The 16,071-nt window shown below is 36.0% G+C and overlaps 2 protein-coding genes across 2 annotated transcripts in view; one reads left to right on the top strand and one right to left on the bottom strand.

The window, feature by feature from the left end:
• Positions 1 to 3,435, top strand: part of LOC136829271 (cubilin-like) — a 174,353-nt gene extending 170,918 nt beyond the window's left edge. Inside the window, 4 exon segments of the mRNA XM_067087610.1 lie at positions 258 to 401; positions 1,422 to 1,525; positions 2,376 to 2,502; positions 2,842 to 3,435. Of these exon segments, the coding sequence (XP_066943711.1) occupies positions 258 to 401; positions 1,422 to 1,525; positions 2,376 to 2,502; positions 2,842 to 2,897 (431 nt within the window). The 3' untranslated portion in view covers positions 2,898 to 3,435.
• Positions 3,436 to 4,153: 718 nt separating this feature from the next.
• On the bottom strand, positions 4,154 to 11,089 carry LOC136829270 (uncharacterized). The gene is made up of 3 exons (XM_067087609.1): positions 10,812 to 11,089; positions 9,776 to 9,866; positions 4,154 to 5,059 (listed from the first exon to the last, which is right to left on the bottom strand). The coding sequence occupies exons 1-3, from the start codon at positions 10,823 to 10,825 to the stop codon at positions 4,781 to 4,783; spliced, it is 384 nt and encodes a 127-aa protein (XP_066943710.1). The 5' UTR covers positions 10,826 to 11,089; the 3' UTR covers positions 4,154 to 4,780.
• Positions 11,090 to 16,071: the final 4,982 nt, after the last annotated feature.

The raw sequence follows: 16,071 nt of genomic DNA, 5'->3' as shown, positions 1-16,071 counted from the left end.
AAGTTCTTTCTTCCAACTTGATATCTGTCATTTTTATCTCTGTCTTCTAAAATGTTGTGTATGTGGTACCTTGAAGGCCCATTTTTTAATGTTTTTTTTAATATATGCCTATATCATATTTAGACCTACTTTTTAATATAATATAGTTCATTTAACGCCTCATGCATGTGATATACATTCGACTGATACTAGACGGGGAAAAGTTCACCCTACGAAGTATTCAAAATCAGTCAATAAACCTTCATCACATTTCACAGCTGGCGGGTGTGGTGGTGAGCTGTACGTCGACAGCCATGCAAGAATCTCTAGCCCCGGTTATCCCGAACCAGCTCCCCCCGGGTTGGACTGCATGTTTACCATGTCCGTCGCTCCCGATAAACACGTGGCTATGCATGCAATTGGTAAGGTTATATATTATTTTGGTGCCGAGGATGTTTTGCAAGAGCTTCAAAAGTCCAGGCGAAGTGGAATGCGTCACTACTCGAGAACAATTCACCTTGTATTTTACTAATTTATATTTTCATCTGTTTGTTTATTAATTTACTACTTTATTTATTTTCATTTTCTAATAATTGCTCCCTTCTTTCTGTATTTTATATTATCTTCGATATCTTCTTTCAAATGAACGTCATATTCTTTGGGAGCATTAATTTCAAGACGAAGGTCCTCGTAGGATTTGTTCCATATGAAAGGGGGGGTTTCTGTTCTGAATAGTAAAATTGGTAAGGAAACAAACAGCTTCGTAAACAGCGACCTCATATTGAAAAAGTTATTAGTTTCAAAGGAGTCGAGAGTTTTAGTATTGGAGTACAATTTACGAATAGTTTTGAAACTTCAACTCTCCTTTTTTGTGTTGGTAAATTTTTTTGTCTTCTTCTTAATGCAACCAATGATAGGGACTAATTTTGCAGTAAGCTGAAAAATACTCCTCTTTTAACTCATTTCTGAATTCTTTAAAACTATTAACTTTATCTGAACAAAGTACTATGTCTATAAAAGGTAGAATACTTCCGGAACGCTTTAAATCAATTATTTTATTTTATATATTAGAATTTTTCTGAGGCAGCATTTACAACTGACTTGTGTTTATAGTGCTGTAAGTAAAACCCTTCGAAATTGATAATTCTATATTTTTACCCTAAATTTATCAGTGTTTTTAGTATCTGACAAAGTTTCCAAATTCCCAAGTCTGTCCATATAATTGATTTTTTTTCTAAAGTTCTGTTTTTTTAAGATGTTCGGGGACAATTCATTCACCTATAAAATCTCGGTCACGCAACAATTTATTTACTTCTCATTTGCCTAATAGTCTGTGGATTTGTTTTATAATCGGAAACAGGGGTTTTGATTTTTTTTTTTTTTTTTTAAGACTTGGAGCTTTTAAAAGAAATTCCTGCTAAATTACTTGTTTTCCATTTCAGACGTTGATTTCGGTACTCAGGAGACATGCAACGCGACTTTCCTTGAAATATACGATATTCACGCCAGCGGTCAGTCGGTGCTTTTGAATACACTGTGCGGATCGGTAAGTGTTTTGTTAATTGGCATTTATAAGGTAATAACCATACACTTGTTTCACATTTTTCTTCATTTTAAGGAATTTTCTACTACTGCATAAATAAAGATGTTACCAAACCGAACCAGTGAATTTCAGAACGGAATGAACAAAAAATGTTGGTTAATCATCCATCCTTTAGTAGCACAAGATGAAAATAGTTTGAAACTTCAAGAAACGTTTGAGTTACAGACTTGGGTTAACCGAAGAAAAATTAACAAAATGAATGGTTGGATTTACAGTGATATATTCCTTATTTAATCACTGGACTAAGAAAAATATTAGTTTTGCAGCGTTAAGACTCCAGTAATGACCCATTGCTACTAAATAATGGCCATTAAGCCTCCCCTTCTCCCTAAGAATCCTCCATTTTTTAACCATAAGCAATTTACAACACCTACCTTACAAACACGCAATCTCCCGTTCCATTTTGAATTCAAGCTCCCAACGAATTGTATCTTAAGATCAGACGCGCGCCAAAAACATTTGCTTTTACTGAAACTTTCCCAGTGTCAGATACAAATCTAAAAGTTGCCCCTATTTAATTCTGTCTCGAACTCAAAGTTGCCAGGAACATTTGCTCTCTCTAAATGTTCCTTTGAGTCTAACACTTGCCTTAAATTTGTGCTTTCTAATTCTGCCTTGATATCAAACATTTTCTCTTTCTGATCCTATCTGAGGTCAAACGCCTGGCCGAAGTTTTTGTCCTTTTGAAATTCTATCTTCAGGTCAAACACCTGTCTAGAAAATTTCCCTTTCTGACCTATACTGAGGTCATGATAGATTGCTACTTTAAATCAATGCTGATCTTTTTCTTCAGGAGGAAATGGCAAGCCATTTAGCACCTAGTTACAGAATGGCATTGCGTTTTGTGACTAGCAATTCCACGCAGACTGGCCTAGGGTGGATGATGGGCGTGGCTCCAGCAACGCCGCATGAGGACACAGGTAAGTTACTCATTACTGATAAACGTGGTTGAAAAATGAATTTATAGAAATTTTATATATGTAGTCTTTATTACCGAAATGAAAACTCTGAAAGAAAAGACTTTTTTTAATTATAGCTGGAATATTTTTCCAGGGCAGCAATGTTAGACATCCTAAGTATAATTTTTCCAGTGCAGCAAATTCGTTATTATTTTTCCATAAGATATACTAAAGGCTAGTTTACAACACAACTAGAAATTAATTCAAGCTATAAGAACACACAAAACATACTTTAACAATTGCTGAAAAAAAAAGATGAAATATTAAATTCTAAATTAATATCTTCCCGTTTCTCTTCAGTTTTCGATGACCCCCCAAGTGAAGACGGAGGAAATACGGAAAGCCCCGAGCAATAGGTAATTAATTATCTCAGTCAACGGCCAATTGCAGGACTAGGAATATGATCATCTTCTGACCAGGATAAGCAGACCAAATGTTAACTAATGTTGGAGGCGTTCACGAGAGCACTTTTAACGAATCATTTAATTTGGTGAGAACTGGATTGACTAAGTGGACACAGGGATCATTATAGTAAGATGTAATGTTAATGGTTTAAATTTCCATGGATGAAATTTGTTTTGTGGTGCCTTTTACTCCAAATATTTTTTCACTGCTATATCACATAACCGAATGAAACTTCTCTCTCACTCTTTCTCTTTCTGGCCGCCAGTTGAACAACATAAACAGTTTAATAATCACTTATAAGCATACTCCTCATGAGATTTCAGATGCCTTACTGGATACAAAATATAACTGACCGCGGTTAAATACCATTAATACTCGTTGCTAATATATATTATTAAGAATCGTGTTCTAAACAGGATTTGTTTTATGAGTGACAAACGTTTTCTTCCTTATTTGTATATATTGACACAATAAAAGTGACAACGATAACGAATTATGTTTGAAACTAACCTCATTTGTTACAAAATAATTTGTCATCTGGTTTATGTGTCCTGTATTTATTTATTTGCATTTTTACGTACTTTTTTCGTCATTATCTCCCTCTATTTACTTTCTTTAAACTCAGTTATTTTGTTTTGTTTACAAAAGTTTGTATGTTGGCTCTAGACAATAGAAAGAAAGGTCACATTCTTTTCGGCGTATGAAAATGAATCAACAGAACTGAAAGGATTTTTCACCTCTGTGATTAGTTTCAGGACAGTTCTCTAGACTGTAAGAAAATGGAGCAATATCTCTTATTTTCAAAGTGCATTATTTCCTAAAAATTTTCTTATTCAAAGGTAAGAATTTTAATTTGCTTGCTCCTTCTCCTCTGTTTCCTTCGAACTACACAATCCCCATTATTTTAGGACTTGATGTGGGTTATTTTAATTTTTTTTTTTCTAGACCTTTGGCAAGTTCACTGAGATAGGTAACTGAGGTGGAATTTGTTCATTTGGTTTGAATATGCCGAAATAAATGCTACATAAAGGAATTTCCCCGAAATGGAAGTAAACTGAAGCAATGTTCTTGCTACATTGCTATTTTCCATTTAGAAAAACATCTATGATCCGAGTTGATAAAAGCACGAATCCGGGAAAGGTCCAGGATTCGTAAGTTTCGCATGATACTGATTTTTGTTTTTACTGGTATAACGATTATAAAATCATTTCCACTTTAACCTTTTATTTCATGTACCCAGGTAACAATTCCATTTCTGGCATAAAACCTACCTTCCATTTGTAGATGTTTCATAGCAACTATGAATGTGAAAGGCATATTAAAGTTGTGATACTATGTATAACATTCAAAAGGTACATAAAGCATCTTAACAACTAAATGGAAAGGATTAACATCATTTACCCAGGGAACTGTAGACTCTCACCAAGCCTTCAGCTTCTTAGGGTTTTTCAATTACCTTAACTATTGTAACATGCTCACGGGGACATCAGAATCACATTTTAAACTATAACACAGCAAAATCACGTTCTGAATTAAAACGGAAATAAGAGCTACACGGGAAAACGGAGCACTATTGTCTAAACTGAATCTTGCTACATTCAGTTTCCTGTTTAAAATCGATAAGTAGAAAGCGCAGGAAGTTATGCAAGACCTATACCACTCCTGGTAAATTATAAGGTACATGCTTACGGCCGAACTAAACACGTCAAAAATAAACAGATGAAAAGAAAACATGCGTGAAAGACGTACACATAAACATCACAGACGCGAACAGACAAGCGCAGCACGACAGGATGCCGCAGTACGTGAAGCCGATAATTACATTTCGGGTAATTCATCTCGTGAAATACGTTTCGATGACTTGTTCGACTGGACTGAGGTCCTCTTCGTCCTCATCGTCATCGTCATCGTCGTCGTCGTCACTGCCATCACCGCATCCGCCTTCACCGTCGTCGTCGTCATCCTCGTCCTCGTCTTCGTCGTCCTCATCTTCGTCGTAATCTTCATCGTCGTCGTCATCGTCCGGGTAGTCATCGACGTCTAACATGTCCATCTTGTTGATTTGTTCCATGTACTTGTGGGCCGCTTCGTCTGTGTAATGCTGCCCGTATTCCTGCGAATAAATTCATGTTTTAGTTTTCTGTAAAAGGAAACTATCGAGGTGGCTATTTTGTCTGTCCGTCCGCACTTTATCTGTCCGCCCTCAGATCTTACAAAACTACTGATGCTAGAGGGCTGCAAACTGGTATGTTGATCATCCACACTCCAATGATCAAACATACCCAATTCTAGCCCTCTAGCCACAGTAGTTTTTTTATTTTATTTTATTTAAGGTTAAAGTTAGCCATGATTGTGAGTCTGGCACCTCTATAGGTGCCAACAACACAGGCCAACAACGAGCCGTGGCTGGAAGATTCATAGGCTGCGGCTGAGAGTTTCATGGGCCGTGTCTGAGAGTTTTCTGGGCCATGGCTGAGAGTTTTATACAGCATTATACGCTGTACAGAAAACTCGATTGTTCCGAAGAAACTTCGGCTCATTTTTTTGTTTTGTTTAGGCCTATTACTGGTCTTGCAGTGTCCAAGAGATCATATTTTTTGCTCATTTTAAACGTATTTAATGCCTGATTAATTCTCCTGCCACTCCATTTATTATTGCCTACATCCACCTGATCATTGCGGAAAAACTAGGAAAAACATGAATGAATTGCACTAGTTCTTTTACACCACTGAGTAGGCTGTCAGCTCACATGTTACCCAGCCAAATATCTTCAGAAAGTTTCCACTCAACTGTATTTATTCTCTCTTGGTTAGTCTCAAGAGGACCAAAACTGTCCCTCGAAACGCCATCTTGTCAAAGTGTGAGATATAGCCTACCGATGACATTTATTACGAAGTCATGTTAAATCAAATCGACCTTACCAATCATTATCCATTAAAGACAAACGATCTAGTTAGGTTCTGTCTTCTTTTATGGAGGAGTTAAAAACCGTCTTCCTTTCATTGATTTTTTCATGGTATAGGTTGGATAATGTCATTTGGATTTGAATCACTTCAATACTTGCATTAAAACTGGGTGACTATTTGAATGCTAGTTCGCCAGTCACGCTTACTAAAATTAAAATGGTTTCTCATCGAACATTTTCCTTTTACATTCGTTTTCTTTGAAAAATTTACTGTAAACTATACTAATTATACCCTTCGATTTCCTGAGAATTTGGTCGAAATCAAAACACATTTTCAGGTCGCTTGAGGCAAAGGGAAATTCGTAAAGAATTTATAATCTCACTTACAGAACTTAAGCTGCCTTATTGCCATCAATTTTCGCGTAAGCAGGACAGAATGCAAGAATGCTTTTTATAGTGGTTATTATATGAAAAGATTACATTTACCCTGAATATTTTAGACATTGATTTGATGGACATGAAGGCGATGATATAAGGGAACAAAGGGTTTTTGTTATATATATATATATATATATATATATATATATATATATATATATATATATATATATATATATATATATATATATATGTGTGTGTGTGTGTGTGTGTGTGTGTGTGTGTGTGTGTTAATAAGGTTCTCTACTAGCTGTGGCCAATGGGTTTATGAAAAGTGTGATTAAATCCCTTCAACATATATAAAAATGTAATGCTTATTTCACTAATTATGCAGCAGTGTATTACAAAAGGTTAGCACAATAACTCATCACTAACCACGAAATTCTCACAAACATTCACGAAGCAAAAGCACTATAGTCCTAACTTAGAAATGAAAGACACTATACAAATCTGTCTATTTAAGGGGAATGGTGAGTTGAGTCATATACCCAATCAACTGTGGTTTGGTATTTAAATAAACATCATAAGTCCTAAAACATTCAAGTATTATCTTGAAACATACAACTTTATCTAGAATCTTCTGGAAAACTCTTGAACAAACAAATTATGTACAATTATAGTTCTTTATAAAATATGAGAAGTGATAGTGTTCAAATAAATACCCAACTATAGTTAATAGAGAGTCCCACGCCAAGAGGTTTGGAGGTATATGTGATTAAAGGGAACACAGGAGAAGTACTTGAGGTTGGTCCAAGATATGTATGTATGTATACATATTCATATAAATATATTAGTCTATGTTTGTACATAAATTATTTATACGTGGTTCCCTCACTTCCCAAATGCTTGCATGGAGTCACTAGTAATTTGCTACTGCAAATTTTCACAAAGTATTGCATTTGAGGCATTATCTAAGGTCATTGTCAAAGTCACATCTAGAGGTCAAAGGTGAATAAGAAATTGACTTGTGCCATAGCTACTCAATGCACAAGATAATGGCTTCATATCTGGCATGCTTAATCCTCCAATTCCGATGGTATACTGAATCAGGTCAAGGTTAAGGTCATAAGGTCAAAGGCCAAATATGAATTCAATCTTTTTCATAACTTTTGAATTAATTAAGATAGAAACTTTATATTGGCACACGTAATGCACCAGCGAAGTCGATGTACAAAGAGAGTTCAAAGTCAAGGTCATCATTAAGGTCAGAACACTTATACAAAAATATTCTTAGTCTTATCTCCTGAACTGTATGGGACATAAAGATCGTGTTTGGCTTGCAAGAATAACAATAAAGCCGAAGTACAGTGAGGTCAAGTTCAAAGTTATACTTGTAGGTCAAAGGTCATACAAGAATTTGCCCTTCGCCACAAATTTTGAATTTTACGAGACAGGAGGCTCAGATTTGGCATACTTAATCCTCTATTGACGAAAAACTCCAGGTCTTATTATACACGATAGTGAATGCTTTTAAGCTTGGCAATAACTTTTGAACTGTATGACATAAAGAGTTTATTTTGGCATACATATTCCTAAAGGGTCTGTATAAAACAGTGAATGTTTTAACCTTGGCAATAACTTTTGAACTGTATAAAATAGAAAGTTTATTTTGGCATACATATTCCTAAAGGGTCTGTATAAAACAGTGAATGTTTTAACCTTGGCAATAACTTTTGAACTGTATGAAACAAAGAGTTTATTGTGGCTTAGATAATCCTAAAGGGTCTATATAAAACAATGAATGTTTTAACCTTGGCAATAACTTTTGAACTGTATGAAATAAAGAGTTTATTTTGGCATATATAATCCTAAAGGGTCTATATAAAACAGTAAATGCATTAACCTTGGCAATAACTTTTGAAATGTATGAAATAAAGAGTTTATTTTGGCATACATAATCTATATAAAACAGAATGAATGTAAAGTCTTTTGAAATGTATGAAATAAAGAGTTTATTATATAAAACAGAGAATGTTTTTAACCTTGGCAATAACTTTTGAACTGTATGAAACAGAGAGTTTATTTTGAAATACATAATCCTCAAGGTCTTGCTATTTTAAACAGAGAACGTTTTTAACGTTGGAGATAACTTTTGAACTATATGAGATAGAGGATTTATTTTTGGCATGCATTATCATCAAGGTCTTATTGTACAAGGTAGAGGATGTTTTTAAACTTGGCAGCAATTAAGCTATGCGAATTAGAAGGTTCATTTTGGCATTCATAATCCTCAAGGTGTTAGTATATGAAACAGGTAGTGTTTTTAACCTTGCCAATAGCTTCTCAATTGTACGATATAGAAAGTTTATTTTGTTAAACATAATCCTCAAGGTTTTATTATACAAAATAGAAAATGCCTTTAATTATGGCAATAACTTTTGAGTTGTATGAAATAGTAAGTTTATTTTGGCATAAAAAAACCCTCAAGGTGTTAGTATACAGGGAATGTTTTTGTGTTACTGCAGAAAATAGAGAACGTTTTTAACCTTCGAAATACCTTTTGTATGAAATAGAAGATTTATTTTTGGCATGCTTAGTCCTCTATGTTGTCAGTGTGCAGTTTGTCCAGTCTGACATGTCCTACTGACATGTCAAAGGTCGACAAGGAAATTGAGTTTAGTCATAACAATTCAGGGCCATTTCTTCTTTGAGCAACACTGACCAACCTGTCAATATATGTATATACGTATACAGTATGTATATATATATATATATATATATATATATATATATATATATATATATATATATATATATATATATATATATATGTATATATATAAAAAATATATGTATGTATATAAAAATGTATGTATGTATGTCTGTATGTGTATGTATGTGTATGTTCCATATACACCCTGAAAAGCATTGAACAATTTCAACCAAACTTGGTATACATTTCCCGAAAAGAACACTTTGGGGGCAAGACATCACTAGCACCAAAGGGTACCAAAGGGCACTAAAGGGTACCAAAGGGGCTGTGGGTGGAAGGGTTTCCCTGAAACGAGGTTGTTCTGTCCGTGAAACGGGACTGGTTATTCCCGTAGACTTAGTAACTTTACGAATTTATCATATACCTAATTTCGGTGTACTAAGATGTCTTACTATCTGGAAAAGAATACTGTGGGGGGTAAGACATCAATGGCACCAAAGGGGTTGGGGGGTTGGGAAGGGGCTGACTTAGAGAGAATGAGAGGGAGAGAGAGAGAGAGAGAGAGAGAGAGAGAGAGAGTAGAGGGGATGTTAGGAAGAAAAAAAGGGGAAAGAGACAGGAGGGTGAAAAGAGAGAGAGAGAGAGAGAGAGAGAGAGAGAGAGAGTGTAGAGGGGATGTTATGGAGAAGAAAGAGGGAGAGTCAGGGGGCTGAGAGAGAGAGAGAGAGAGAGAGAGAGAGAGAGAGAGTGACTCTCTTATTTCGGAATCTCACAAATGACTTATAATTAGTATGAAATTAATAAAAAAAAAAAAGAGGAAGTATGAAGCTTACCTTGATGTCGTCCAAATAATCTGGGTCAGGCAGCGTTGGGGCATTTTGGGCAGCTGCTATCATGAAGCAAAGCGTGACAGCCAATGTCAGTCTGCAACATACATTTGTGAATGAAAATGCTGCTCGCCACGGCTCAGCAAAGCGCTATGGATAATCAACCATCTATCTACGTGTAAAGCAGTATTTATAACGAAGCAAAGACAGGAGTTAACAGCTATTCCTTTTGAAAGAAATTGATAATTAATTCTCTTCTGCAGATGCGTCTAAGCATATTTCTCTCTGGAGTTGTCGGGAGATTGATATGACCTGTGCTTCGATTCTGCTGTTATAGGCCTACATTTCTTTTATTAATTTTTTTTTAATAATCTGCAAAACATTTTCCGCCAGATTATCGTGAGCTAATGTAGTGTAGTACGTTTCGATATTAAAACATCTTTTTTTTTTTTTATATCTCCCTTTCTTTCTTTCTCTCGTGTTGTAAGTATAAAGCCTTTACCTCGCATCCAACCTATTCCCTAAAACTGGCCGCTGTTTATGGCAAAAGAAAGAAGCGTTTATCAGAGAAAAATCACTATACCTTTCTTTATTAGATTTGCATAAATGAACGCGACCTCTTGTTACTTTCGCCAACAACCTGACGTGTGAATCAGTACGCACGTTACAGAAGGTTTACGTTATGTGCTTTGCTTACCGAGTTAAGATGCATCATTCATGACAGAGAGACCGATTGGAATTTTTAGTCTATTCCAGCTCTCAGACGCCTGTTTTTGCCGGTTGCTGCGTAGAGAAGCCATTTAAATCTTTTCCTTATTCTTTTCTGGCACATCTCAAGAGGAAGGATTCATTATGGAGGCAGAAGAAACCAAATGATTACGGAATAACGTAAAACATGCCAATTACTTTCACTAAGCACAGCTGACAATTATGTCCTCCCACCCACTTACAAATCTTTACGGCACCCTTAGCCCTAAGACCAAACTTCTTTCCAAGGAAAAAATCATAATTATAAAAGAAAAAACGGAAAAAAAAAACTCACCTGATGGAGAGCATTTTGTGCGGAGTCTGAGGGGATCTTGTGAGTCGGCTTCTCAAAGACTTGTAGGCTTACTTGAACGCCCGGCACTCCGGAAACGGAAAGCGCTAATAAATCTGAACAAGGCGTTGGCGAAAGTTCAGTTACACGTTGCGAAGCCCACTCAGGAAGTTTCCCGTCTGAATCTTGTCCTGTGCGACGGAAACTCACATCACTCCCCGTCGAAAACAAAGAAACGAATCAAGAGATGCGCGTCTGGTTACGGCCAAAGCGTGTGTGACTAACCGCTCGAAATATTAATCTGCGACTGACCCCCCAACCCCCCCTTTACTATCTCTCATTTTCCAACGTATCAAAGCCTTCCCCCCTCCGGGGGAGCCATCTACCAGTTTCTATCCACACACAAAAGGGGATTCTCTCCGGGCAGTGTGTGGTTCTTCCTATCTGTTCGCTAGCAGATGTTCACAACACCTGTGGTTTCACAGGTTCAGATAATGGGAGCTGTTTGAACTGATCGTCAACGTTTTGTTTTCTCTCTTTCTCTCTCTGTAGATATACGACGTAGTTTTTTTTTTTTTTTTTTTTTTTCAGTTAATATATTATTCTTCATCAAAACTGGACGCGATGTTGAAAAATGCATGTTAGAATAAATGTTCGCGTCCCAGGTTAACCGTAGGTTTGACAGATTTTCCGAAGAAGGACGAAAAAATAGAACATTACTGAGTTACCCTTTATTTTCTGTGGCTGATTTGGTAGAGGTTCTAGCAAGCCACAACAAACGTAGAACCCTTTGAGAATCACTGTAACGTAACAAAGATAATCTTACACCGTTTTGTAATATCATCTGTTCCTTTGCAAAATATTACTCTCCGTACCCTTGAGGTTAATAATTGCTGTGAAAGGTAAGCTTCACTGTCAAGCAGTTAACTGCAACAGCTGCTTCTCCATCTGAATTAAATTACTTAAATCGCAATTACCTCCGTTAGTGGGGGTTGAAGCGAGGGAACAATAAAATACATATATATATATATATATATATATATATATATATATATATATATATATATATATATATATATATATATATATATATATATATATATATATATATATATATAGGGGCTGCAATTTGAGCCTCATGTCCGTGGCAGGGTTCCCTCTCAGCTATGGGGCCTCAAAGTAAATATATAATATATGTAAATATATATATAATTTATATATATATATATATATATATATATATGTGTGTGTATGTGTGGACGTGTGTGTGTGTGTGTGCGCTTGTATGTGCAATATGAAAGATCCAGCCCTCGTCAGTAATGTTGATCTTCCGCATGAGGAGCATCCAGTTTGTGACTAAATTATCAACAATGATATTAACCAGCGTCTACAATTTAGCTAAAAACTCAAAAATAAAATTACGCAACATGAGATAAAAAAAAAAAACGTGCTAAACATAACAAGCTCTGTAATTACTGCAAACTTGACCAAACAATGTCATTTTTCCCCTCACTTTAGACGAAATGGAATGGCACACCTCACGCGGATTACAAGTGAAAGGTTATTGTCCCCAGGTTACTGGCACTACACGAGACGACTATATGCTTTTACGTCGCACCTTAATAAAACAACAAATCTTTACCTTCCTCTTGTGGTGACTCTATAAACTCATCTTCCTCGGACGTCGTTTCGTGCAGTACCAATAGTCTGGAGGGCAACACCCTTTCACTTGTAGTTCGTGTGAGGTGTGCCATTTCATTTCGTCTGAAGTAAGGGAAAAACGACATTGTGTGGTCAGGTTTGCAATAATTACAGTAATTAGCACTTTTCTTTTCTCTCATGTTGTGTAATTTTATTTTTGAGCTTTTAATTAACTTGTAGAAGCTAGTTGATTTTCTTATCAATAATTTAGTCACAAGATGAATGTTCGTATGCAGAAATCAACATTACTAACGAGGAGGTTCATACTTTCATACACACACACACACATACATTATATATATATATATATATATATATATATATATATATATATATATATATATATATATATATATATATATATATATATATATATATTCTACTGTATTCTATGCCCCTTCGCCGCATTTCGACCATTACAAATCCACCAGTGAACAAAATAAAAACCAAATTGGATAAGTTCATGGCGGGTATGATGGCGTGTGAGTCAAGATGCGATGCAGCCGGGCATTTCGTCGATACCCAATACTTTGCAAGACTCTTTTTCCATAAGTGCTTATGCACAGGATTTTATTAGTCTTTATAGACACCTTAAACGAAATGACTTTACTTACTGTGTAAGTTTTGGCTTTTCTTTCTCTTCGTTTGCAGAAGGTGTTTCTAGTGATCAGTGGTTCCTCTGATGGATTTAGGGTAACAATGACCCAGTGTTACTTTCATCATACCTCTGAAGTTTGCTGCAAGTTTCAGTAACCCTAGGTACCACAGTCCATCAGTCATAAATGGACTGGCAGTGGCACAGAGGTTTTCAAAGAAACTTGCCTAAATCATATCGCCTCTTCAAAACTAAAAACTTGGTCTCTTCATTGGTGAGGCTAGTGTCATGAGCAGCACTAACTAATCGACATAAAGCATAAACACATACACACGTGTCTGGTTATGGGACGAGGGTTCGTTTCCTGTTACCGGACATCATAATTTCTTCATGTTTCTTGCACTTGGATTGAAAGGCTTTTCAGTGACAAGCGTATCCAAAAAGCGAGAAGTTAAGAGGGCATTGTGGCTATTATAATTAAATACATATCTTGTAAAAGTTACCTGTAGACTCTAAATACAAGTATGTATATCTATAACCATATATAAAAATGGATGTATATATGTTGTATGCATGTATGTATGAATGTATGTGTGTGTGTGTGTGTATGTTCCAGCATAACTCTGAAATGCTTTGCGCAATTTCAACCAAACTTGGTATAGGCTACATGTCTTACTATTTGGCACCAAAGGGATTTGGGTTGTGGGAGGGGGGGGGTGACATGTAAAAATAACCAATAACGACAGATATTAATGTCTTATCCTTAGTTTTTGTGGTCGCTGAGATAAATAGTGACACTCCGATGCTCTTTAAGTCCAAGTTCAGCCTTAACAGAAAGGTGGTGTGAGAAGGGGTGAAAAATAAAATGCCAAAAACGACAGATATTAGTGTCTAATCCGTAGTTTTCGAGACCGGTGAGATGAATAGTGATGCTCCCAATGCCCTTTAAGTCCAAGTTCAGCCTGATATGAATGGAGGGTGAGAGGGGGTGAAGTATAAAATGCCAAAAATGCTGGGCAATGTAACTGAAGCAACTATCTTAACAAGAAAGAGAGAGAGTGTGAGAGAGAGGGAGAGTGAGAGGGAGAGAAAGTGAGAGAGCAAGTAGAGGGGATGTTGGGAGGAGAGAGAGAGAGAGAGAGAGAGAGAGAGAGAGAGAGAGAGAGTTTATCAGTTGTCATTCAGAGTTTTCCCAGTTGTCATTCAGAGTTTGCTGGGTTGGCAATGCTGGGTTGGTCAGCTAGTATATATATATATATATAATTATAAATATAATTGTGTTGTTGGCGTTCATGCCTATTTCTCTCATCCTTTGTTCATCTTTTCATTGTTATACTTTGATTATCCCGAGATCTCTACTTTTGAAACAACAACACTAACCGCAAGAGATTTGCGGAAACAGCATTAGAAACATGTTCAGGAGAACACACCTGCTGCGATAGGTGTGCAGGTCTGCCCTTTGTTCCGTCAGAAGTTCCAACCAGGCAAAGTCGTGTATGTTCCCTTGTTATTGATCGTCCAATGTAAACACTTGTTTCTCTCTCTCTCTCTCTCTCTCTCTCTCTCTCTCTCCTCGATACATAAATGTTACTGCAGCTTTGAAGTTGACGACTATAAAGTTGGTTGTGGTCAGTCTCTGCCTATCGTTTTAACAGCTCCTTAGCAGAAACAATATAAGTGGAAATATAACTCATTCCCTAAACGTCAAATCTGCTGACAACGTCACCGAATCCAGCGTGGCAGAACAGCCGTTCAGATGTTTCCCATTTAGCCACCAGTCGGTAAACGTTGCAGATCGACAGGTACCGGATAACTCAGATAAAAAAAAAAAAAAAAAAAAAAAAAAAAAACACACACACACACACACAGACTAGAATAATGATGAAGAGGGTAAATGAACTCAGTTTATAATCATTTTTTTTTAACTTTTACCTTGACTCTCAGCTAGTAAAATCGCTCTTCACACTGACTAAAACACGTGCTTGTTTTGGAAAAGCAACCGCACGCATATTTGATTTGAATGACTGGTTGACAATGATAGAAGCCAATCAAATCTTTACATTTCAAGGAAGTGATACAAATCACCTTCTGTTGAAAGGAAATTGCAGTTTAATTTTACTTCGCGTTTTTATTCGCGACGAGAAACTCCAACACTTACTTCTATTAGGAAGAATTAAGAAAATCAAAAATGCCATTTGTGATGTAGCTTTAGTGTTTCTACTATACGTAAATAGCAGTATATTGCAATTTGGAATTTAGATTCGAGCTGAGAAAAAAATAAACGCCTTTTGCAAAGTTTGATGACAAAAACTTTTTAAGAGCTAAAAACCATCCATCATATTTCAATGAGAAACCGACTTGCTTGCATTTTCCTTCTGTTGCAAACGGTTTATCATATACTATCATTTCGAATTAAAAGTATGTACTATAACTCAAAACACCCCATTAAACTTTGCATAAAAAAAATAATTAAAAAAAAACCTTAAAAGGAATAGCTTGGACGTTTTCACAAATTTTTCTGTGATTCCAGAATCAGGATCTAGTAAAGCCTTGGGTGGATTGCAATGGGAATTGGCACAGTTATGTCTCTTCTTTTGGAATGCATTACCTTGTCACAGTCACACCCTTTCCTTTTTAAGCTCAAATATTGTGCTTCATTATGTCCTATCATATTCACTGTAATACAGTTTTTCTCATGCTATAAAATTTGCAGTTTCCTATAGTAAGCAATTTGCAATATTTTTTTTCAATTCTGAACGAAGTCTCGAGATTTGCCAAATCTCTCCCCGACATAAAAGTCAAAATAATTTCAGGAGAACTTAACTTTACAGTCATTGCAGTATGATGTAATTTTGCATGCAGGTTCAAAATAGCAACCAACACCCTACTTCAAAGACTAAAGTAATGCCAAGTATACGTAGTATGCAATAAAAAAAAGCTTAACAGAAACTTGCATGAACTGCGTAG

Source organism: Macrobrachium rosenbergii, chromosome 44 (genome assembly GCF_040412425.1).
Source record: "Macrobrachium rosenbergii isolate ZJJX-2024 chromosome 44, ASM4041242v1, whole genome shotgun sequence".
NCBI classification, from domain to species: Eukaryota; Metazoa; Arthropoda; class Malacostraca; order Decapoda; family Palaemonidae; genus Macrobrachium; species Macrobrachium rosenbergii.
Note: the sequence above shows the minus strand (reverse complement) of the source record. Positions and strands in the feature narration are given on the sequence as shown.